A 26,789-nucleotide genomic window follows, 5' to 3' on the forward strand; every position below is an offset into this window, starting at 1 on the left:
TGTGGTTAAAGCCCTATGGAGCAAACATTGAACTTCCCGCATGTATCTGATCAAGCCATTTGTGCAAAACTAGCAAACCTTCTGAAAGACTACAGTATGAGCAATGCAGAAAGAAACAAAACTTTGATTCATTGAATGAACTGTTTGATGTGACCAAGGTGAAAGGCGAATGGATGTGCAAAGAGGATGAGAACCTCTACAAACTGCAAATTGAGAGCAAGGGCCAGGTTGGCTATTTCAGTTGCAAACGTGCTAGTGCAAAGACCATCCACCCATTCAAGCGAAAGAAGGCAATGGAAGCGACTGTGCCAACACTTACCAGCTCTGCGCCACCTAATTGTTCTGGCAGTTACACGGACTCATCTGACAACAGCAAAGACAGTCCTTGGGAGGATGAGAATGAAGCATCAACAAGCACAAGGAAGCATAACCCAACAGGCATTGCAAGACACCTTGTTACAAGCTCAAAGCTGTTGTTCCACGGAGCAGCAAAGGTGTGCCGCCAGCTTTCTGGTGAGGGCATTGAAATCCCAACCCATATGTCAGCAACCCACAAGTCTATCTACACAAGAGATGCTCAGATGAAGAAGCACTTGGTGAGCACGCTTCATCTGGAGAAGTGGAGCATACACTTTGACGGCAAACACATTGATGGCTTTGAATATCAGGCTGTGGTTCTCAAGAATGAAGCAAAATAAATTAAGTTGTCTGTACTCAAATTGAAAGATGGGAAAGCTCAAACAATCACAGAAGGACTCCAGGATTTGTTAGAGGAGTTCAACCTGTGGGGATCAGTTCTGACGATTGTTGCCGACACCAGAAGCATGAATACCGGCAAGAAGACAGGCATTGTTGTTCGGCTCCAGCAAATGTTCGAAGAGAAGGTCACCCCAAACCCAAGTTCATCAGTTGCCAGCACCATGTGCTGGATCGTGTTCCTCACGTTGTCATGGACGATGAGCTCCATGGCTCGATGAGCAATTATGATAAATTGACAGCAGCCTTCAGCAACGGCAAAACTGAGATTAAGGAAACAGGCGGCTGGAGAGACGACATGAAGTTTCTCTACCACCTCACTCGTGTCTTCCGTCACTTCACTGACAGGAATGAGATCCCCTTTGTGAAGTTTCAACAGATCCCAAACATCAGCAATGCACGGTGAAACTCTCGTGCCATTCTAGCCCTTCTTGCGTTTATTCTGATGCCTGAAACCCGGAACAGGGTACGTAAAATTTGTTCATTCATTTCCTGCTCATGGGCTGACCATTGGATCAGCAGTCAATTGTTCTGCGCTGAAGATTTTGAAGAACTATCTGCAGTTCTGAATGACTACCCAACAGGTCTCAAATGCTTGAAAACCCGATGGAAAACAGATGAATCTCCAATCAACATTGCCCGAAGCAACCAGTGCTGTGAGCATGCGATCAAAGTTATGCAAGATTTGCACGACTCCTACCGCAACAAGGACAACCTCCCACCGAGATTCATCCTGTCCAATGACATTATCGTGAATAATTGACTTCCTTGTGTGTTTGATGATCCTACATAATGCTGTATATATGTGGCTCTAAAGCTTGTGTTCAATTTTATATCTGCTTACAGTGACTTCAAAAAATGGGCAAAAAAACTCATAATTTTTTTTTTAAATCATTTTGTGCGTGAGGTTTTTTTATCTAATCACCTTGAAAGTAAGATTTTATCTTATCTTTAATGAAAGCTCATCAAATTATGATACAGGGAAATGAGGTTGTAAAAATGTCATCACCCTAGTATGCACACAAAACAAATATATGCTCATATGTACATTGTAATTACAAATATTGGCAAATTATTGTAACAGATTGTTAACAGAACGTTCCGGGAAGAAAGAAGCAAAAGAAATCGAAACACCCCTTTTTGAGATAATAGACTGAGTCCGGTACACAAAGGGAAGTAAGCGCTCATGGATTTGCGCGCGGAGTAGTTGAAGCAGTTGGCGCGGAGATTTTTACTGGAAGGTGGTCGCGCAATTTAGTGCTCTGTCTGTTGAGTTTTGCATACCTCCGGTGACATTTTCTTCTGGCGAAATGGTAAAGTAGTCTCTTCAGTCGGAAGACCACGCTAGTCTGCCGTTGTATGCAGAGGTACAAGAAATGTTAAATCGGTATTAAGGCTCTCCGGAAAAGAGATCGTCCGGGAATGAACTTTGTCTGTAGCAGTTTAGCAGATTTTCATTCAGTGAAGCCGAGATTGCAGAGAAGGATTTTCTCCAGCAACAAGACACCGAGGATTGTCAGAAAAAGAGGACGGAACAACGAGGATTTTAGTGAAGTGGTCCCCAGTGACAAGAGCTCTCGTGTTTTAACCCCGACAAGCTTGATCTTCTGATGAAAAAATCCCACTAAAGTTTGAAAAGTGCTAATTCTTTCTAAAGGCCGGCCATGTAATCGTGAGTAAAAAGGTTAAATTTGTTCTTGTTTATAAATATATGTGAGAGTAATTTTTCTTATATTTCTTTTACCAAGATAATCTAAAGTACTGGTGTGACCTCTTGTATTGGGTTTACTCATGTAAACCAAGAACCACCAGTGTGAACCTTTAATTTTTGTTGTGAAGTTATTTCTTAGTTTTCTTCTGTAATAAAAGAAAGTAAAGGTAATTGGTTATTTTTTCCTTCAAACATTAAAATTTATAATAATATTTGAAATCAGTTTATGTCAACCAAACTGTAGCTAAGTCTAATACTAATAATAATAATGACATAATCACGTTTTATCATTATATTATGTCATAAAATATGGAGACGCTGTACGGAAATATTATGTTCAAGATACATTTTACACTCTGTAATACTCTCCCATGCTGGTTTATCGCACCCAGAACTACTCTTACGTCTTACTTTTAAAACTGTAAAACCAGTGTATTAGACCTTCCATCACCTAAATATTTAGTTTCTAAAGTCATTCCGACTTTCTAGCAAATAAAATAGGTTCAAACAACTGTACACATTATTGGAAAGTTCCATGCTGCATACGATATGTAAAGTGTGCCATGCATTTTCTGTATATTTCCAGTTATTTAACAATAATTTTCCATTTCTATTGTTAATGTATGTTTTCCACTTACATTGTAATGTCAATCTTCTGTCCAGGTTTGGAAAGGGAAAAACATTTTACACAGATCCCCATGTTTCTTTAAAAGTCAACCGCAATTTTGCTATTCGCGGCCATACCTTGTAGCTTGATTTTTAAGCTGGCGAGACAGCATTGCCAAATTTAAGAATTCTGGCCTAAATAGAACTGGCCGTGGAGGGATGCAAATATCCACAATCATTTTTTCACCTTGCAGTAAATTGTATGCTTTTGTGTGCATCGTGTAAGATACTATTTTACCATCTATATTGATTAATTACCATCCTCTAAGAAGTCTCAAAACATACAAGTTGGGTTTCATCGCTCTCAGCAAAGATAGAAAATGTACATTTTGTGTGTGTGTATAATTTAAATTTGTGTAGATTGAAATTTAAGTTTAGTTGGAAAATAAATCTTTCTTGTATCCTACAAATGATATTTAAGGATAACAATTTTGGAACAGTAAATTATTTTTAATGTCAGATAGACAGAAGATAATGTACAAGACAAACTTTTAATGAATCAAATAAAAACATGTGTATGGTCAAAGTTAAAAATTCTGTTTAATATTATATGGGTATGATCTTCCTCTGCATTTGCATATGATGAACTTTCATTGTAGCTCCACAGTACAATATTTCTTCTCTTGTAAATTTACTGCATTACGGGCAGTTTGTTATTTTAGTGCAAGGGGGAAGATAATTTGGTCCTATTATTGTTAATCTCATTGCATATCACGTGGATTGATTTAATAAACTCTAATGTAAATAACAAATCTAGACTCAATTACAATAATGAAGTATTAAATAAGATTTTTAGTGTTACAATTGAAATGTTTCTTGTCTTGAATTTTATGAAAACCATAAAATGACCCAATATCATATATATTTAGTAAATATATAACAAATTATAAATTTGCCAGGTATTTCCTTTGCACAAGACAAGATGCAACAATTTTAATTAATCCTTTTTTTAATTTATTAAATTCCAATGAAAAAAGTCGATTTGCTTTCTAAGTATTGAGCTCAAACATCGATATGTGTATTAATTGATAGTTCCTCACTTTTCGAGTATGTCTTCACCCCCCACATGGTTCTGCTTGTACTGGATATGTATAGTCTGTGGTTTATAAGGCCTTAGAAAAGTGTTCGCACAAGTCAATAGAGAATATGTTCAGTGTCCCATCCTGTAATAGGTAATCCTTGATAGCACTTTAGTTACCGGTCACTTCCTCATGTGGGAACTTTGGCTGCACACCATAGTGGGCATGGGTGGAGGGCAAAAGGGATTTACTACCATAAGTTTATAATCAAATTAGTGCATAATATATGCATACTATTCCACATTTTCTATATACATGGTTTGGCAGGAATTTGTAATTCAAAATGGTTGGGCCAACTTCACACTTGCTTGACCATTAGCTCAAAATGGACCTAAACCAGTGCCAAAATTGAGTGCACAATTTTGCTACTTTGAGCATGCTACCCTGGAATTTGCACACACTCCTATCAGGCATTCAAAGTATTAGAAACTATCAGATCAATTTCTAACCTGACCTGCATGACCACATCAAACGAACCAAAGTTAGTGCATAATGTGTGCATACTTCTACAAGGGATGTGAAGCATTAGAAATTCTGATAGTTCACCAGCATGACCACTTGTTCCAGAGTTTGATATCTTCGAGGAAGTTTATTTAATTAAGAGTTGTTGAATGTTGTCCATAAACAAACACTTTCGCAATCATCAATAGCTTGACTGATCATTTTGTCAAGTGAAGAGTCTGTGATGGGTATAACCTAAAAAGGACTGCTGTATTCGTATTCCTCGCATTGTGGTCGGTGGAAATTTTGTCAACAGACACAGATCAAATGTACTCAAGTATTGGCCATACACAGTGTTTGAATTGAATTTCTCCAGGGAAATTCCCCCTTCTACTTTTTCCATCCCCGGCTCTATATTTATATTTTTATTCCCAACCAGAGAAAGAAAATTCCCTCCTCTGGATGTGTATTCTATTATTAGTTTGGATGTCATGACAGTTATTCACTGCTTGAGTCATAAATTCAAGCTTGCTGTTGTGAAGAAAAGATACAGCCATTGCACTTAAAATCTTTTATGGGTGTACTTTATTTTTGTATATTCAGTCAAAACAGCAAAATCAGAGGGATCTCTTCGAGAGTTGTCAAGCAGTGGCAACAACAATAATGGAAATTAACAAAATGTTGAACATTTGTTGGGTGGCATCTTATCAATTTGTGTCGGCAGTAGAGTCCTGAGCTCAGTGCAGCTATCAGTTGAAAAGAAAGAATAGATTTCCTCAAACAGTTTTCATTGCTTCCTTCTACAGGGTGCAAGTGTATTTACTGCACAGTAGAAACTGGTTGTGGAAATGAAATCACTAACTTCAATGAAAGAGTACCTTGGAGAAAGTGTAAAGATGCAGAATTTTAGTTTTCTCAAAACAAAGCATTTATGAGTGTACCGCTAACCGAAACATCTGAATACGTTGAAAAAAAATATCATATTTTCAGATCATCATTTCCTTTAGGGACTTGCTGATAAACATTAATTCCAGATTTGAAGATCATGAAATATTCGAAGGAACTACTGTTTTGAACCATGAGAAGCAGCCAGAGAATGAAACAAAATATATATTTTACGGTGACAAAGAAATCACTTTGATGTGTGGTAGGGTTAAAATAGAAAGAGACTGGTTAGTTGTCAATGAATGCTAAAACAAAGACAAGCTCAATAGGTGCTTTGCTGAGTGAACATTTTGTAAACTACAGACCATTCCAATATCAACAACTGATTGTGGAAGAGGTTTCAGTAAATGTATGTGGCTCTTACCAAACAACGAAATCGAACAAAGGATGGAACACTATGAGCATTGTTATTTATCGCTGTGAACATGGTGTAGGAACATATCGTGAGGCCCTGGGTGAGATTAGTATGTGAGGCCCACATCCGTTCTTTAAATTTGACATCTCAATGTGAATTGATACAAAATCTTCAGGGATATGTCAGGAAATTTTCATATTTAAATAATAATAAAAAATTACTGACGAAAATTATATATAATAATTTTACTCACTTTAAAAATGTCTTTCTCTGTTTTCCGCAAGCTGAAATCTGAAGCTGTAGGAAGGAAGGAAGAAACTAATATTATTCAAATCCTCCTTGAGTTGAAAACAATGCAAGCATTTAAATGCCTCACGCTTACTTCGTGGCAGTTGGTAGTGCTTTATTGTTATCATATTATAATTGGGAATGCAAGGTCAAGAGAAAGATGAAAAGACAAGACACACAGTTTCTTAGTCAAGAAAATAATGAATGGGTATAAATGTCCAAGCAAGCTATCGTGAATTTTTAGTAAATGTTTCGCATGAGAAATACGGCAATAATTTTTACTTATTTCTGGCTTCCTTACACTTTGGGACTTCCTGCCTGTATGTTATGCCCAGTGGCGGCAATTGGGTTCCAAAGCTTGGGGGCAATAACAGTTTACCTTCCCTAGATTCATTAGGTTTAGCATAGTGCAGGAGCGAAAGTAGCAAAAAGGGGTTCCCCCTTAATCGACATCACTAGTTACTCCTGTATTGATGTACTCATTCAAATTATAACGTTTAACTACAATTTATGCCAGATAAAAACAAAATGTTTTAATATTATTGCATTCAGTTTTATTTCCTTTTCCATCTTTTTTTTTCACTTCTATTTATTAAATTTTTTGTATAAGCTCCATGGGATGCGAGGCCCCTTCAGGCACGAGGGCCAAGGCGGTTGCCCACTTTGCCCACCCCTTGCTACACTACTGGCTGTGAACAACTCTAAAGTCAGTTGCAAAAAATCCAGATTTTTTTGAATGTATGATTTTTTTTCTTCAAACTACAGTATTTCACTTCCAGCTTTAGTTGTGAGTTTTGAGGTATGTAATGACAAATTTTGCAAAAGAGGTAGAAAGAAAGCCAACAAAAAGCCACAGGAAAAACAGATTCCCCCACCTCCAAAAAAAGCCTATTTTCCAGGTAATTTTCAACTCTACCTTCCTGTGACAAAATTTTCTGAAATGAGGCTACAGGAAGGAGACCATACTGCAACACATCATTTACACATTAAAATCAGTAGCAGGGATTGGGTGCCAAAACTGAGGGGGGGAGGGGGAAACAAAAGGAGTTTAATTTTTCCGTGTAAACAAGGCTTAGCATTAAGAGGTCATAATTTAGATCAAAAACTGGCTGGGAGGAGGGGGCAAGTGCCCCACCATGCTCCCTTAGTCCTTCCTCCTACTGATCAGTAGTTCTGAAGTATTTCCCCTCTCTGCATTTTCTTCAATTTGAACACTGCATTTAAATAAAACACCACAAATCCTGTATTTTGCACCAAAACTGGGAATCCCAAGTGGATTGAATGCAACCCTTGCTACACTACTGGACCAGTAACACATGACTGCATTTAGCAGACCATATTTCCAAAACTATTAATAATACTTCTAGATCTGTTTCTATTTCATTAATATACTATTGATTTTATGACATGCTCGAATAATGAAATACATTGTAAAAATGATTTTTCTGAAGGATTTGTGTTACAGAAGTCAGGCTCTCGCATCGGCCCTGTGAATGCAAATAGTTTGAAATTTGCAGGTAATCATGACAAAATAACACTTTTGAACATGTCACCATCATATTTAAAAAGTACCTGCCTGGAATGCCCACTTCTCAAAAGGTTCATTGGAAAAGCACGTGTGCATTCTTAGAGCATTTTCTGTACTACTTGTCCTTAAACTTGTATGCAAGAGTTTGTTTGAGTTCCTTGTTTTAAATCCACTTTATGCATATTTGGGCTAATTGAGACTGGACCTACACAGTCCGGGTGCCAAATGGAAAAGTTTGACTTGAGATATGAATAAAATATTTTGACTGATTTTGAATGCTTATGTTAAGTACATTTGAGATCCGATGGATGCCACACTGTAAACCTTGAGCGATTTGAGTAATTCAAGATGGCGTCCAATATCTCAGTAACCAATGGACATAAACAGAAAATATTTTTTTTTAGTTTTGATCGTCATTAGATGCACTACGAAAAAGATTCTGTGTAGTTTTTTGCTAAATTACCATAATTAAAAAACTAAAACTTAAAATATGTAATTTTTCTCGCACCTTTTGAACTTTTTGCCTTGTAACTTTTGAATAAATTAAAAGACTGGAAATTGTTTTGAATAAATGTGTTAGCCCAATTAATAACCTTTACATAAAATATGTCCCAAAATGGAGGATAGTGCCAAAAAAGTGCTTCATTATAACAGGCCGGCAGCTAAGTCTCAAATCATTGACTTCTTGATAAAAGCAAGAGACTTGGTAGGATTAATTGTTAAATCTAGACAATTTTCACTAGTTTTTTATCATAAATTACAATAAAGATGTGTTTTTTCTTTCAAATAATGCAACAATTTCATATTGTATAAATTTCAATGACTCTTTTCTTTTTCAGAAATTATGTTGACTTGTTTGTAAATTTATTTCTCTTAAAATGTTATTTAAGGTAATTTTATAAATCTAAAAAAAATAGGGGTTCAGTTCATCTAAAGACTTCTAACAAACACTTTGTTAGAAGTCTTTAGATGAACTGAACCCCTATTACCAACACTTGGTAATCTTACAAAATAGAAAATACCATCGTTTGGTTCGCTAATCGGGAAAAGAAGAAGCACTGAAATTAGTTGTGGAACAGAGTGCAGCAAGTGTGGAAAAGTTGGAGAAAGTGGGAGTGTTTTTGGTGACAGTGAAGGAAAAGAGAAGTGAGGTGAGGAAGAAGGAAGAAAGACTGGAGGAAGAATGAGTGGAATGAATGAGCTGTTAGGGGAGGGGAAAGAAGGTGTACATAGGGGAGAAAATAAGAGACAGCATATAAGATAAACTAGTTGCAGAAAATATATATATGTATGTATGCATTGTAGAAAAATATCCAAATGTTATGCAGTGCGTAGAGCTTATGGCTTGCACTTGAAAAAATAAATCTAAATAAAATAGTTTCTCTGCAAACTTCTACTTCTTATTTTTAAAAAAAATGATTTATTGATTTATTATGAAAGTTTACATTATTTGGAACATTTCTGAGAAAACCGGACTTTGGTAGGGGACACCATTCCTGAGATATGACAAACCAAAAATATATCTGATAATATGACATTTAATTTTGAAGATGGCAGCCGTCAAAGTGCAGATATCGATTGGCTACTCGACTGAAAATATCTTTAATGATAGAATTAACAATTAATCCTACCAAGTCTCTTGCTTTTATCAAAAAGTCAATGATTCGAGACTTAGCTGCCGGCTTGTGATAAAGATGCCCTTTTTTGGCACTATCCTCCATTTTGGGACACATTTTATAGTGATTTTTTAATCAAATGCATGAAGTCTTATATTGTTGTAAAGGTTATGAATTGGGCTACCACTTTTATTAAAAAAAACAATTTTCTGTCATTTAATTTGTTCAAAAGTCACAAGGCAAAAACTTCAAAAGGTGCTAGAAAAATTACATATTTTAAGGATTATTTTTTAAATTACTGTAAAACTACTGACATTAGCAAAAAACTACACCAAATCTTTTTTGTAGTCCTTCTAATGAGGATAAATAATAATAATAATAAAAAAATCTTTTTACAAACATTGGTTACTGAGATGTAGGTCATTAACTGCATAGTCCGCCATATTTGGATGCCATCTTCAATTACTCAAATTGCTCAAGGTTGACAGACTGGCATCAATCGGATCTGAAATATACATAACAAAAGCTTTCAAAAACAGTCAAAACATTTTATTCTAACCTCAAAACAAGGTTATGCCACTTTTTGGCATTTGGCACCCAGACTAACAGTTTGGAGTGGAATCCAAAATGCTGTGTGCCTCACTGGGGAGATCCTTGCATGCAAGTGTGTTCCAAGAAAACATGTATGTGGAACTGTATAAATTTATTGACTCAATGATAGCGTACATCATTAGATTGAAGACTTAGTTGGCACATTTAATGGCCAAAGTGTACTTTTTTTAAAAGGAAGTCATAGAGATTAAAATGAATACCAGTTTGCAATTTCAAAACAAGTTACATCATCTGGCATGTACTGATAGCAATGCCAGGTGTATAGAATTTTACACCTAGGTGTGAAATTTCAGTGGGAAATTATAATTTATGATTTTCCTTGTAAATATATGTTCGCTCACCATGGCTGTGCAGTCTAAGGTGCCATGCTTTGCACTCAGACTATGAGACCTGCACAGGTTTTGAGTCTCCTAGGGAAAGCGCAGCAACAGATTTCGGCCTGTGTGTGGGACTGGTGGCCACCCACCATGGTGAGGAAATTGGGGAGCTGCAATTGAGTAGCATAACCCAGCCACGGAAACCTACAACAAAGACTGGAGGTTTGTCGTGCTGACCACACGAAACCCTGTAACTGGTTGGATGATCTGCCACCTCGGGCGAGTGAGTAAGCAGGATCAGGTGGGAGTGAGGCCAACAGTTGGTGGTAGACTTGGGCCCTCATTGGGTTGTTGCACCATGGGTTATATAAATATCTGGCCAATATTAGGCACATGATGCTTCTTTATGTTGACAAAACTTCGGCTCTGTAGTGTTGTCTACAAGTACTAATACTAAGTCTTGATTCCCCAAATGGTCAAAGAAATATTTTTCCTCCCTGCCAACTGGGTGCATTGTAAAATATTTCACTGCCATCTCAATACTGTGGCCATATGCTTTGTTTGTGTTCATTATCAACATAATTACACATTCATTGCTTGTAACAGTTACTCAATTTACAATTTTGAATCTGGACCGTAGTTTCTTTATTGTGTTACTGCTAACATTCAGTGATTACGACAATCAGTGCTATAAGAACATGGCAATAAAATGTACTGGAAGATAAAAACATTAATATTATTAAAAAAAAAAAAAAGGCCACTGAAGTGCGAAAACGAAAACTGTGGATGATATTGGTCAGTGTGCTCTGTCATTCATGCAGTACTTCCCTTGTCTAACACACACACACACATATCTCGAAGATAAAGGGTGTTGTAGATGAATATAATTTGATCAAGAAAAACAAATCATGAGAGTCACAAGCACAGAGAGACAGGGAGGAAGTATTTTCAAAGAGAATGTCAAAAAATTTTATTTTTGACATTGCTCATAAAGAAGCAATGACTTTGATCAAGATTGAAGAAGACAGACAATTCTTGAAGGATCAGTGTGGAGAAGCAAAAGATGTGAATGGCTGGTGTAGATGTGCATTTGGCAAAACAGGAAGAAAGGGCAAAATTATGGAAAGAAGCAGATGAAAATTGAATGGAATGTGAGAAACGAAGAAAAGAGGAAATGACACCCATTGCAGCAGTTGGCATTTCCAATAGCAGTGAGGAAGACAATAGTGGTGATGCAAATAGTGATGATGATGCTTATGATATTCAGATACCACTTTATTATATAAAAAAAAACGTGACATATCTCAGGGTGAATCATGATCCTGGCCCAAGTACCTCCAAGAAGTCCCGAATTTTACAAAACATGCTGAGTCCCCCAGAAGTTTCTTCAACATTAGATTGTATTAATTTGTCAGACACCAAATTTACAATTTTAGCTGCAGCTATAGCAAAAGCAGATTGTCAGGATCTTGCAGACGCTCCACTCTCACGTTCAACTGTGCAACATAGAAGGTCAGCTCATCGTGCCAAAACCACAGACAAAATAAAGCCTATTTCACACAAGCAGCGAAACCAACCCTTACTGTTCACTGGAATGCAAGAATTATGAAAAACAGCACAGCTGATGAAACTGCTACCAGAACAACTAGTTTAGAGAGACTGGCTGTCATTGTCACTGGCCATATCTTGGAAAAAATACTCGGAATTGCCAAAATACTACAGGAGAAGCACAAGCAAAGCTACTTATGAGCTGCTTCAATTGTGGGAAGTGTGTGATGACATTGTAGGGATGAGTTTCGACACTACTGCATCAAACACAGGACTAAGAAAAGGTGCTTGTTCACTTCTCGAAAATAACATCGATCGTAACTTGCTATATTTTGCTTGTCATCACCATATCCTACTAACTAACTAACTAACTCTCTAGCCTTCTTAAACCCGAAGGTTCATGGCTGCAGCAACACAGACCTTCCATCTGTCCCTATCTTGAGCAAGATCTATATACTCTTTTCCATCCATACCAATTTCCTTTAGGTCCATCTCAACGTTGTCCCTCCATCTTCGTCTTGGCCTTCCTACAGGTCTTTTACCATCAGGTTTCCCAACAAGAATCCTGTAAACTCCTCTTTCCTCTCCCATTCGTGCCACATGGCCTGCCCACCTCAGTCTTCTTGACTTAATCATTCTAATAATATCTGGACATGAATACAAATTATGTACTTCTAATTATGTAACCTTCTCCACTCACCAGTCTCCTCATCCCTTTTAGGTCCAAATATTTTCCTAAGGACCTTGTTTTCAAATACTCTCAATTCATGTTCCTCTTTCAATGTAAGGGACCAAGTTTCACACCCGTATAATACTACAGGCAAATTACTCTTTTGTATATTTTAACTTTTAGTTTCTTAGATATTAAACGAGAAGACAAAAGTTTATGAAGAGAGAAGTAACATGTATTTCCTGAATTAAGCCTACATTTTATTTCCTCTTTAATATCATTTTCATTTGTTAGTATTACTCCTAAGTAATTGAATTTAGAAACTGGTTCAAACGAATTGTTATCAATAATTAGATTTTGATTATTACCTAACACTTGGTTTCGGCCTGTAAGCCTATATTTAGTTTTCTCTTTGTTAACTTCCAAACCTATCTCTTTAGCAGTTTTGAAAAATATTTTAGCATTATTCTTAATTGTATTTATATCATCCCCTAATAAGTCTACATCATCTGCATATGCTAACAACTGAGTCACACCATTTAATTTTAGTCCTTCTTTAGTTTCTCTTACCTTCCTAACAGCATATTCTAACGCAAAAGGGTCATTCCACAGAATATCATCACAAGGTGGTTGCTCGACCATTTTTGATTTTCTTCATATTTGGTATGTTGAACCCGTTAGAAAAGAGAAGTCAAAAACAGTTTTTAATTTTTTTTTATCTGTTGTGGTTTTTAAGTTACAGGGTGTCGAAAATCGCAAAATTGCGCAATTTCACGAAAAATCAGCTTTTGCAAAATATTTAATATCTTCATAACGAATGAAGATATTTTAAAAATTCCAAGTTTATTGGAATCTGCATATCCTGCAGTACTAAAAAAGTTACATGGTTAAGTTTTGTAATAAAAAGCAACCTATGATCAGTGTATCGGAAATATCAGAACAAATTGTGTAAAATCGCTGAGTTTTGTTTTTTTTTTATTATGAAAGGGGGACAGATAACATGTTAATTTTATTTTTATGTTGTGATAGTATGTTAGTTAATTAACCATAAAAATAAGCAAGTTGTTAACTGCTCCCCTTTCTGAGATACAAGAGCTTAAATATCGGGAAATTAGCAAAAAGCAGCTTTTTGACCCCCCTGTAACTCAAAAGGGGGAGCAGGTAGGATTACCAAATTTTGAAGATGCTTCATATGAGTGAGCATGTTCAAAATCTCAAAATTTGGTGTTGTTATTCAAACTACTTATGGAGATACAGGCATTTTCCTTTATGACATTTCAACGTCAATTCGTTACATCGCTAGAGAAATAAAACTAAAAAAAATTTGTTAAAGTACAAATATTTTTATTATTTATTCTGCTCTGACACAAAGAAAACATATAATACAAATTTCATTAATATTTTAGGTGTTTTTTTTAATCAGCCAGTTCAATAAGCGCTCATACTCTACAACTTGGGGACTTATCTCAATTTAATAAAATAACCATTTCGTTAAACAAAAAAGAAAATGTATAATAGTGTTTTTTTTATTGATGAGTAGGTAGGCTGAGTTGTGTACAAAATTGTGATAAGCCATAACTAATGGTAAAAACAATGTATATTTCCTCATTAACAAAGTAGGGGGCTATTATTTTATGGTCTTGCATTTAAGCAACTCTCAATTGCTTCACTCATCTCTGGTTGGATGTTATGTAGGTGCTGCTACCTCTAATGGTGATAAATCCTTCAAAATGTTTTTTGATTTTACCCACACATAGTCATCCTTGGATAATTTGAAACTTGTACTTGGAAAACAAGGATGAAAAAAGTGTACATGGAAGTCCTGTTCATGTTCACATATATCTTTGACGACTCCCAGCCACCACTTTCCATCATAAATACATGCCACATGGCTGCCTATTTTAACAGACTCAAATAATACATTGCAACCACAGTCTTCCTCAATAGAAATTCTCATATCTTCGAAGTTTGCAGAAAATTATGTCTGACGGACTCTGATAGTGGTCTTATTAACAGGGACAAAACTGTGGAAACCTCGAGTATGCTTTATTGTAATAGATGAATGAAATCTTTCAGCTAGGAATTCAGCTGTTTCTTCAACCTTTTCTTTAGTAACATATGAATATTTTACCCCTGGTATATTATCTCTGCAAAAAGTAAACATTTCTTTTGGTGTTGCAGAAGCTTGCGTTTGTTATAGCGGCATCATTTTCCTTTTTAAAATACAGAACAAATGGATGAACTGTAGCCTGAGCATTTACCCAATGGTAAGATTGTATCTCATCCTGAAGGATGAAGGTGAAGTTCTCAGCGAAGTCTCCTTGTACTATGCATTCATGTGGTTTGAGATTACTTTTTCTGTCTTTTATGTACTGTGACTGCCTCTTAGCAATATAATGATGCATTCTAAGTTTCATAATCTTGTTTATCCGACATAGACAGTAGCTCACAACGTTCAGTTGTGGTCCACTGTTTGTAGTTAACAGGTGAATCAAGCAGTTCATTGTCAATATCTATGGCTTCACGCAGGTACTGGTGGAACAACTCAGTCCCTGGACAATTAGGACAACCACGAAGCATACAGTCTTCATTCTCTATACTGCATTATCTTGTTATTGCTGCTGTTAATGTGAGTCAATGTGTGATATTATTTCTTAAAAATCCATCCTCTAAGGTGTGAACATTATTTTTAGAATTTTTCCTGTTTCTTATACCAGGAGGCATATGACGAATTGACGTTGAAATGTAATAAAGGAAAATGCCTGTATCTCCATAAGTAGTTTGAATAACAACACCAAATTTTGAGATTTTGAACATGCTCACTCATATGAAGCATCTTCAAAATTTGGTAATCCTATCTGCTCCCCCTTTTGAGTTACAGGGGGGTCAAAAAGCCGGTTTTTGCTAATTTTCCGATATTTAAGCTCTTGTATCTCAGAAAGGGGAGCAGTTAACAACTTGCTTATTTTTATGGTAAATTAACTAACATACTACTACAACATAAAAATAAAATTAACATGTTATCTGTCCCCCTTTCATAATTAAAAAAACCAAAACTCAGCGATTTTACACAATTTGTTCTGATATTTCCGATACACTGATCATAGTTCGCTTTTTATTACAAAACTTAACCATGTAACTTTTTTAGTACTGCAAGATATGCAGATTCCAATATTCTTGGAATTTTTAAAATATCTTCATTCGTTATGAAGATATTAAATATTTTGCAAAAGCTGATTTTTCGTGAAATTGCGCAATTTTGCGATTTTCGACACCCTGAAACTTAAAAACCATAACAGATAAAAAAAAATTGAAACCTGTTTTTGACTTCTCTTTTCCAAGGGGTTCAACATACCAAATATGAAGAAAATCAAAAATGGTCGAGCAACCATTTTTATTTTTTTGTGATGAAATTCTGTGGAATGACCCAAAATTAAATAACAATGGAGATAATGCATCTCCTTGTTTTAACCCATAATGAATTGTAAATTTGTCAGACACATTAATACGCACACGAATTTTACTTTCTGTTTCACTGGTGCATACTTTTATCATACTAACAAGCTTCTTGGGTATTCCAAACTCGACTAATATATTATATAATTTATCTCTTTTGACCGAATCATATGCTTTTATGAAATTAATGAATAGCTGATGGATGATTAATTTATTTCATGAACAACACATCTACACACTCTTACTTCAATATTTTAGATTAATTTCTTAGTGTCTAAAAGCAGTTGAGATATAGATAAAATACATTTTCTGTAAATCAATTTAGTAGTAGTATTTCGAGGTTGCTGAGCAACCTCTAAACACAAACCGATCTTCTTGAATTTTGGTAGGTATATCCTCTAATGTGAAAGCAACAAAATAAGCCACTATGTGAAATTCCACCTGACAATATTTTTTTTTCTGAACACCCCTACTACACACGTAATGCCACAATCTGGTATCTCATCTCAAGTGTGCACATTTTTGCTTAAAACATTGATAACATTTATGTTGCTTGGCATGGTGATATGCATGCTGCATCAAACTTAATTTTTTAACTATTTTAAAGGTAACAGTTCCGACTGTTTTATGATATTTTTAAAGTTCTCCTAGCAGAAAAACTAATTATCGTAGAATTTTGGAAATCATTGTCACACGAAATTTGAAACTTTCTTAAAGAAGCACTGCTTGGATTCTAAAAAAAGTTATTTATGTTGATTGATTGATTGAATTGTTGTTTTAAGTCCACTTTATGCACAGTAAGCTAATCGGGACTGAACCTACAATTTAAAGTGGGATCTGAAACACTATGTGCCTCTACTGGGTATCGAAAAAGGGACACCTTGATTACAAGGTGACAACGTTACCACTATACCATAGGGGAGGCCCTTTATTTATGTTGAAAAATAAAACTTAAAAATTACCTTACACAAGCATGTGTGCTTCCCATGGACAAGGTATTCTTCATTAACAAGTTACAGTTTGTATGGTAGACTAGTGGGAATGAATGTAGAAGCAAATCAGAACCTTAGTAGAATGCATTTGGGGGACTTTATTTTAATGCTAAGAAAACCAAACCTAATCTGCCTAACCTAACCACGAAAGCATATATTTAACAAAATCATAAGTAATTGCTAAAACTCCCCAGTATGTGTTAACAAACATAAATCGAAAATGAACCATGTAAATATTGCATTCGTAGCATGATGAAATCGCAATAAAACAAAAGGAACCTGGGCCCAAAATATTTACATGCTGTGTAACCTTAAGGGGATGGGAAAATGTAGGGGACATATCTCCCCTTTGGCCCTCTATTCCTAAGAAAAAATTAAAGCCAGGAAAAGACGACAAAATGAGGGCTGACTATCAAAAAAGTATATATAACCCCCCTCCTCCTTCCAAAAATCCTGGATACACCACTCTACACACGGCTTGATCTCATAAAAAAAAAGGCGTCAAATGGCAGGAAATTTTAGAGGACTATAAATTCCAAACTAGAGTTGATATTCCAGAAGCAAAAATAAATATATGGGTTCTTATACACGGTGACTACTCTAGGACCATGATAGAATTCAAGTATAATTCCCGGATTTCAAGGCGAACTTTCCAAAAATTCAAGCAGATTTTTTTTTCTATTTTAACTTTACGTATATTAGTGTCTCTCAACATCCACACACAAATATCTTAATAATATAAAGGGTCTATGTGATTCCAACATCCAAAAATTCTGATACAATTAAACGGTATATGCAATATAATTAAAATATTTAATTTAAGGTGCTGAGTTTCTATTTACTATCAGAGGCGCAACCACGAATTTTATTCACAGGGCAAGTTCCAGAATAAACTAACAATAATAATAATAGTGTTAATAATAATGTTATTATTATAACATTATTACTATTATTGATTTGCTTTATTTCACTTCGCTTCTTGTGCCACTTTTGACCAATTTCCAATGATCCAATTTTTTGCAGGCTGAAATCAATATTGATTTAATAGGGCGCAACTAATTTCACAGGACGCCAATGCATTCTCTCTTTAACAACTTTGGTGCTCCCCGATGGTGTAGTGGTAACATCGTCGCCTTGTGATCAAAGGGTCCCAGGTTCGATACCCGGTGGAGGCACATGGGACAGCAGTTCGGAAGACTAAGAAAAACAGGAATTGTGAGAGAAGTGAGCAAGAAATTTTTACGAAAGTATTTTTATTTGCATAAAAGGTGAAGTTGTGGGCGGTAATAAAAATTGTAATTGTTTACGTCTATGGAGAAAAATTCAAGTAGAATTCACACATAGGAATTTCCGGTGAGTAGCCACCCTGCTATATATGTCTAAGTATATCACGTAACAAATTTTATCCCAATCTGACATGGTGGGGTGGACACTTCTGGAGAATCTTGTATTGAATGACCAGTAACCCTGCAGCACTGGTGGCACAATACAGAATTACATGAATCATAATCTACAAGCAATAAGGTCCAATTTTGAACCTTAGTACTGCCATGCTCAATTTCAATCCTCCTACTAAAATTTTCTTCACCTACCTATCTGCAGGATCTGCCATTTTGCCTTCCACCTCATCAGGATTCTTCATGTCTTTATCTTCACTTAAAATTAATTCACCATTGTCACTGTCCTCAGATGGCATTTTTTTAACAAGTTGTCCATGATAACATGGATAAAATCCTTCACTTTTATGAACATTTTCCTGATTTCTGCCTTCAAATTGAATCCAACTATCACCACTCACATTTTCCACTTTACAAACTGAAGTTTCTTTCATGTACTCACTCGATAGTTTGCTGTCAACAGAAGCATCCTGTATGCACTCATTAGATGGTTTGATGTCAACAGAGATATCAACATCAAGAGGCTCCTTGAAGGATTTTGTTTCAGTCTTGACACATGACTCATCCGGAAGCCACACATTCTCCAGAGATGTTTGTTCACAAACGAATGGATTGGCACTTTCTGATTCAGACATTATGAGCACTTTCATAGGTGAGAAACTTGTGCCAGACACTTGAAGAGCCAAATTTACTTCACAATCATCAGACCAGGATGGAGAAGCCTTCTGAAAGACAATCACAAGCAGTGTGGATTAAAAATGATGTTTAATTTAAATGTCTTTTTTACTTTTTATAAAAAAAAATAATCAGATTTTTTTTATTTATGAGGCTCAGTCAATAAATAACAAGGCCGAGGATATTTCACAGTACTTATGTAACGTCCCTCAGAAGTATTGTCTGCCACTGTTAGGTATTTATCCCATTGTGACACCAGTCACAAAATGGCATGCTTGTAGAACTCCTTTGGCTGCTGTTGGAACCAACTGGACACGTACTCCTTGATGTCATCGTCCAATTGAAACTGTTGTCTCCTCAGTGTTTTTTTCTTGTTTTGAGCTCACCGAAGATATGGAAGTCACACGGGGACAGATCTGGACTATAGAGAGGAGGGAAGGGGCTCAGGACTTCCCACTTGAATGTTTTCAGACATTCCTTTGAGAAGGAATGAGAGAAAACAAGATGGTGCCAGTTGAGTCGGTCCGATCCTGTGTAGTGCTTTCAAAAAATCGTGTGATCACTGATATTAAGTGTGTTAAATGTAGAAGAACTGTTCGAAATGGTATCTTATGCGATTTGTGTGATTTGTGGAACCATTTTAGATGTGTAGGCATAAGTGACAACGAGTTGCCAAGTGAGGGAACTGAATGGATTTGTCCGAGGTGCGTATGTCTACAGTCCAATATGGACGATACACATGTGGCGAGTGCACAGAGTGGCGGTGGTAAGGGGGAAGAAGGCACTCTTCTGGAGATAATATCTGTGCTGATATTGAAACATTGCAGGGTGAGAATGCGCAGTTAAATAAAAACCTGGAGGCATGTGACTAGCAGTTGGGCAAGGGATTATCTTGTGGTGAAGTGGTACTGAGGGCTGAACTTGATGAAAATGTGTGGCAAATTGTTTCACATGGGAAGAGAATACACTCTATGAGCCAGAAGAGGAATCATGTAATGGGTGATGGTGATGTTATTAGTGATAATAGATATGCAGTCTTGGGGAGAGGATGATACATGTGGGGATCAGGTTGGTGAACCAGGGCTCACTGGGAAAGTTGAAATAGGTGAAGTGCAACCTAAGATACAAAGAAATAAGAATAAAAGAATGGGTAGGATCGTGATATACTCTGATAGTCATGGGCGTGGTTTATCTTCAATGCTAACTTCTTCAAAATGTGCTGATAATCTAAAAATTGAAAGTGTTGTGAAACCAGGTGCAACTTTTGAACAGGTGGTAGGGAACAAAGAATATTCAAAATTATCATGTGATGACTTTGCCATATTACTTGGTGGATAAAATGACGTAAGCAAAGATCAAACATTTGATGCTGTAGCTACACTGTGAAAGACTTTGGGGAGGCTGACTCACACAAATGTGATTGTAGTAAATGTTCCACACCGCCATGATCTCATAAGCTGGTCTATTGTCAATAAAGAAGTAGAGAAAGCTAATAGCATGTACAGTAATGTATGTAAAAATTTTGAAAATGTAACGGCTATGGATAGTTCCATACTTGCTAGAGAAATGCATACCAGGCATGGCCAACATTTGAATGCAAATGGAAAATTGGAATTGTGTAAAATTATACACAGGATTATTCAGGATATGCTAATTGTTAGACAACATATGAATATTGCTGTAACTGATCATACGGAGCAGGGAATCCTGTAATAGTGACCAAGTGTAATACTAGTGAAACTTGGCCTATATCTATATCTACAAACCAATCTAACTTAAGTATTCCTAACAATATCATCAGTAAACCCGAATGTATCACTTCCTCATATTCTGAACAATCAGGTGTTAATTTTGGTTTTGAGAATTCTCATGGGGAAGTTAGCATGTTGTTCTAACTCTCACACTCCATTGGATTTAAAGATAGGTTATCTCAATACACAGGGATTCGGCAAAGAACATGAAATTTATTAATGATTTTGCTAATTAAAATAGTTTTGATGCTGTTTGTCTAAGTGAGCATTGGTGCCATAAAAGTGAAATTTCCTTTGAAACACTAGATGACTTCTATCTGTTTAATAGTTATAGTAGGGAAAAATTCAATATGGTGGAGTGTCTATATATGTAAAAAATGCATTTGTACATGGTAGTCATAAGTTATATTTTGAATTCCTCTGTAGTGAATTAAACTTTGAAGCCAAAGGTTTATTTATTAGAGACTTGAAACTTGTAATAGTTGTGCTTTATAGATCACCAAATGGGGTTCCTACTGTTTTTCTTGAAAAACTTGAGGAAATGTTAGATTTTTTCAGTAAGTCTCAATGGAAACACTTTAGTATCATAATTGGTGGTGACCTAAACTCTCATTTTGATGTAACAGGAGATAAACAAAGTGTGATGATGTAAAAATCTGTTCAGGCAATTTAACTTTAACTATATGAATAATAAACCCACTAGAGGTTCAGCATGCCTGGATAATATACCGTATTTACTCATGTATAATGCACACTTCCTTCTAACATTTTTGCTCCCAAGAACTGTGATGCGTATTATTCACGGAATAATTCTGACAGCCAACGTGACACCGTACAGAGTCATTCCATGATTTTGGGACACTTGCATTGATTTTTCATGTTTATGGAACATTATCATGTTATATATCGTTGTAAAGCTTAAATCCTGCAGTTTCTGAATATGGCAACAGTATTCAATCCAAGATAATGACACTAATGTGAAATGCGGTTGAAATAAGTTCATCACAAAACGAAGGAACGTTCTGATTTCTATGGTGCTTTGGATGAAAGAAAACATAAGGAAAAATAAAACAATAATTAAAATGTATTATTGGCCAAATAATATATGTATATATATATATATATATATATATATATATATATATATATATATATATATATATATATATATATGGAGTGTGTAAATTCCTTAATAGAATAAATCTTGTTCTGCTAACTGTTAGTTTGAAGGTCCTGAATGTGCCTTGTATAAATGTTACATTATTCATGGTAAAAGTATATATTTTGATGTTATTTTAGAAAAATTAAAAAGGAATGAGCAAAACCACGTATAAAATTTTGAAGGTCATTTCACACGATTTTTCACTTTGAAATGATGCAATGTTCTACGACACCAAGAAAAGCATTGCAAGTCTGGCAGAATTACAGCCTGCACCTTCCCTCACATGGGATGCATATCAGCAGTATTTGTTGGGCGAGAAATAATAGAAAATAACTTCCTGAGCACTGCAAATCCATAATGTAATTTTGATCTCGCTTTCTACTATTACAGAATAAATAAGGTGGTTAAAGAGTGAAAGCTTTGGGATGCTAAACACAGTGGAGGGAGAAGGGGGAGGTGGTCTGTGTTGGAGACTTACTCTTTACACAAGAGGATATTCTCCTCTTGGTCCACATAGCAACAGGTGACTCATTGAATAGGTATGATGTTATTCACTCTTGATCAGCATAGCAACAGCTCTACGACCTACAAATAAGGAATCCATTTCTTGAAACTGGATTGTACTGCACATTATAAACGAGATATAATTTTTTGTAACTTTTACCCATCAAAAACAAGGGTGCCCATTATACACTCATAAATACGGTATTTACAAACATAAAAACATCTCGTATAATATGTGATGTAACTGTATTTGCATACTCAGATCATGATTCTCCTTGGCTAAAAATACATAACTTAAAACCATGTGATTGTAACTGTAAGGAATCTAAACTAGAGATCTCAAGACCAATAACGGATGATAAAATATTAAACTTCAGGAACTTGCTCTGTAATATAAACTGGCTACATCTGTTAAGTAAACCTCTAGTCCTTGGATACAGAACACACATTGGCTGATGTAACATTTGAAAAGTTTCTAACAGTATTTTTAGATATTGATGATAGGGGTATTCCCCAGAAAAAGTGTGAAGTTAGTCTTAAAGTTAATAAGAAGAAAATACCAAAAAGAATGCTGGTTGGTACACTCCTAAGTTTTGTTCCACTCCTGCACTCTTGTCCGGGACATACAGTGCACCCCATATACCCATATATCATTTCCATTCGTCGATGGATTTCACGAGCCCCTACACCGTCTGCTGCCAAGAAGCGCACAGCCACCCCACTGCTCCTCTTTGGATGCATCCATTACGCATCACAGTCAAACACGGAATGACTGGACACGGCCGCTGCTCAGTTAGCAGCCTTTGCACATACCTTGCCAGACTCGTAACATCATCTAGCTAGAAAACATGTGCGAATCAGTTTTGTCACACCTGCACCTCGATTTCAGGCCCATCGACCCATTTCTAACTACCATAGATTTGGTGTAATATCCTCTGCCTCATTATTTATTGACTGAGCCTCAAAAATCACAGGTTGTTAAAAAAAAAAAAAAACCACAGAAACGTCTGCACACTGCATGCCTTAAGACTTTCTAAAACAAAGGGGGTGTGAGTTTTGATACACCCTAGTGGATACAAGGGCAAAGAAAATTAGCTACAACCAGATGTAGCCTCCTCTTTTGAATGTCAATTGTGGCGTGCACTATAATAAAAGTCCCCCATGCATATTGCACCGTGCCATTAAGGCACATTTAGGGGAAGGGGGTGTGGGGGATAGAGCTACACACATTCTCAATCTTGGTTCACTATGGAGGTAATGTGATCAGCACCATTCTCCAGCTGCTCTTTACCCACAGGTATCTATTTATTTGAGGCTGGATGAACCTCAGAGGTGCTTTATACACATGGACAAGGGTAGAAAAATTCTGACCTCAGATCACCCACTTGGGCATGAAACATGCTCTATGGTTTCTGTAAAAAGACAGATGGGAAGAGACTTGAATAGACAGGCAGAAATACTTGAAATAATACAGAAGACAGTCAGCATGTTCCAATGGAGCAATCTAATATAACAGTGGTAAATAATTCTTTGGTCCATTTTGTCCATGCTGTATCTGAATGCTGCTCCAAGTAAGAAAATGCATAACAAGCATTACATACACTTACAGTGTAACTTAGAATAAATATTCCTCAAGGGGTAGTAGCTAAAAAGGTAAACTAAAGTTTGGGGGGGAGAGAAACTTGAAATTGGGGTTCCAGTGTGTGTGTGATTCGATTTTGTTGTGTAAAATATACAAAAGCTATGAAATACCTTCTATGACTGGTTATTAAAAGATAAAATGCAGTGTTTTGATCTTCTAAACAAAGGTTTCCATCAGGAATGTTGTTATATGTTATTATACATTTGTCCTACAAATTAGCCTTTCAACCTCCTCATTTTACAAAGTTCCTGATGAACACTCATGTCATAAGATTGAAAAGTTGGATGTGGTGATTTCATTATCCACTCTAGGTGCGACTTTCATTACTAGTATTTTATTATGATCAGTGCATTTACATAGACATTTAACAAGAATGTATGGTAAAATATAATGAACACATGCAACTCTTGCACATTATGTAACTCAATTGAGTTTTAAATATATTTTTTAACATGGCAATATCTTGTTCTGTAGATATATTCCATTCCTCGTGTATTTTAAAATAGTTTTATAATGAGGTCCATGCCACACACAAAATTGATTTGCTGTGCCAAACAGGAGAGAATAGTGTAATATGAAACACAATTTTATTCACAAGAAACCTGATACTAACATATCCCTTTCACAGTGGTTCTTCAAGGAAGTATACATGATTACATTATTAGTAACAGCAGGTGTAAAAATAATACTTTTCATTTCTTAGAAATGCATCTATTACCACCCCAAGAGCAAATAAGAGTTGACTGTATTTTTTAGTACATCACAACTCCTTCAAGTAAAAAATAGTAACTTTACCTCAAAGCCCATCTCCCTTCTCTGCTTCTCTTCTGCAGATGCTGGGTTTTCATTCAGAAGGTTTTCCGATTCAGAAGACATCTTATGGAAGTCCTGCAAGATTGTCTGGATTGTCTATGAACGGATAGCACACAAACTTTGGCAAACTGTCATTCTCTGAAACCTAGAATGAAGAAAACTGAAGTCATAAGTAGGGTAGGGTTGGGACATGGGTATTTAAACACTGAGTAGCTAAATAAAATTTGGGTAACTGTAGGGTATTTATGAAAATTTTAGTCATCTACCAAGAACAGCCATAGCTCAGGTTGTAGAGCATCTGACTATGACTCGGAAGACCTAATCTCACCCCGGGGCAGGTGATCTGCACAAGGGAAAATTTTCCCTGTTTCTGCATGGCTCTGAGGTTCACCCAGACTCATATAAATCAGTACCTGGAGGGTAAAGGCAGGATGCTAATCAACATCACAACTATGGCTATGATCAAGAATATGTGGAGCACTATACCTTCACACACCCCATGTGTGCACAACAAACTGGGATACCTTTGCCTTTTTTTTTTAAGTTATCTACCTCAAAAGTAGATATTTATTACAAATTAAATGTTCCGTTTATATTTTGTCTTGAGACAAAAATATGAACATTCCTCTTTGCAATTGTTACAGTTGAACATCTGGATTTCCTGTAAAATTTAATGTAAACTGCATTTTAAAATTATACAAAGCTTTGAATATTTCTATTCCTATTTATATTTTGCTCATTCCAGTTATATATTGTGTGTCCTCACTTTCCTAGCTACATTCACATCTCTTACTCAGTATGGCCACTATTGGACCATGATAAAATACAAGTATAATTCCTGGTTTAAGGCAAACTTTCCAAAAATTCAAGGGTATAAACAGACGTTTTCTCTATTTCAACCTTACATATTACCACCTCTCACCCTCCCACAAATATAATTAACAATCTAAAGAGTCTGTGTGATTAAAGGCCAACACACTCATCTCTGCCGTGGTGCAGATCTCAATTTTTGTTTCATCTCCCTGCCTCTTAGCATCACATGCTCTACCCTGCTCGCTAACCTTCGCAATTGTTGCCAATTCTCATTCCATTCCTGGACACACTCATGCAAACATAATTGAAAACAATTGAATAGAGCTCCAGCTTACACTGTCCAACAGGGACATTCATTTGGAAATATATCATGACGTAATGGTTGCTTCTTTCATGCAGTGCATTTTCATTGGCTAGTTAGCAACTAGTGTGCCAACTGTATTAATGAAGCACTTTTCTATCATGGAAGGGCAAAGACAAAGTGACTGTGAGTTTTGTTGGATTGGAAGCACCATAATATTATTTTAAGTACTTGACCAGTTTGATGTTGTGTGCATGTATTGCATGTGTATGTGGGTGTTTGGTTAGTGAACATTGAATTCCATAATGCCTCCAGTACTATTGTTCATACTTAATCACTTTAGAATTGCTCAAAAGAAATACATTATGTGGATGCATGAGCATTTCTGTGTTTCAACTCTCGGCTCCGTCACATGTTCTTGCAGGAATTGCACGAAGGAAGGAAGCTGGTATTTTTGCTGTTTAATGCAATGCATAGTGTTTTCTTTGTTAAAATTGGCATGCTTTGATGGCAAGTTCATAACAAAAGAGAAGCCCCATCCTTTGCCACTGTGAAACGCTGGTATAACGAATTTAATCGTGCCCGCCATTCGCTCACCGACGAGATTCGCGAAGGTCGTCCAAAATCAGTTGTTGTTCAAGAAAACATTGATGCTGTGCAAAACCTAATACTGCAAGATCGTCATGTGACATACTGTGAGATTGAGGCAACCATAGGCATTAGTTCCACCAGCATATATAAAATATTACAT

The 26,789-nt window shown here is 36.1% G+C and overlaps 1 protein-coding gene across 1 annotated transcript in view; it reads right to left on the reverse strand.

The window, feature by feature from the left end:
* The window catches only part of LOC145999503 (uncharacterized), a 40,378-nt gene extending 15,319 nt beyond the window's left edge, over positions 1 to 25,059 (reverse strand). Inside the window, exons 1-2 of the mRNA XM_083136465.1 lie at positions 24,907 to 25,059; positions 18,573 to 19,102 (exon numbers count right to left, since the gene is read on the reverse strand). Of these exons, the coding sequence (XP_082992591.1) occupies positions 18,573 to 19,102; positions 24,907 to 24,987 (611 nt within the window). The 5' untranslated portion in view covers positions 24,988 to 25,059. The remainder of the gene's footprint in view (positions 1 to 18,572; positions 19,103 to 24,906) is intronic.
* Positions 25,060 to 26,789: the final 1,730 nt, after the last annotated feature.

The sequence above is a fragment of the Lepisma saccharinum genome, chromosome 15, assembly GCF_977018435.1.
Source record: "Lepisma saccharinum chromosome 15, izLepSacc3.1, whole genome shotgun sequence".
NCBI classification, from domain to species: domain Eukaryota; kingdom Metazoa; phylum Arthropoda; class Insecta; order Zygentoma; family Lepismatidae; genus Lepisma; species Lepisma saccharinum.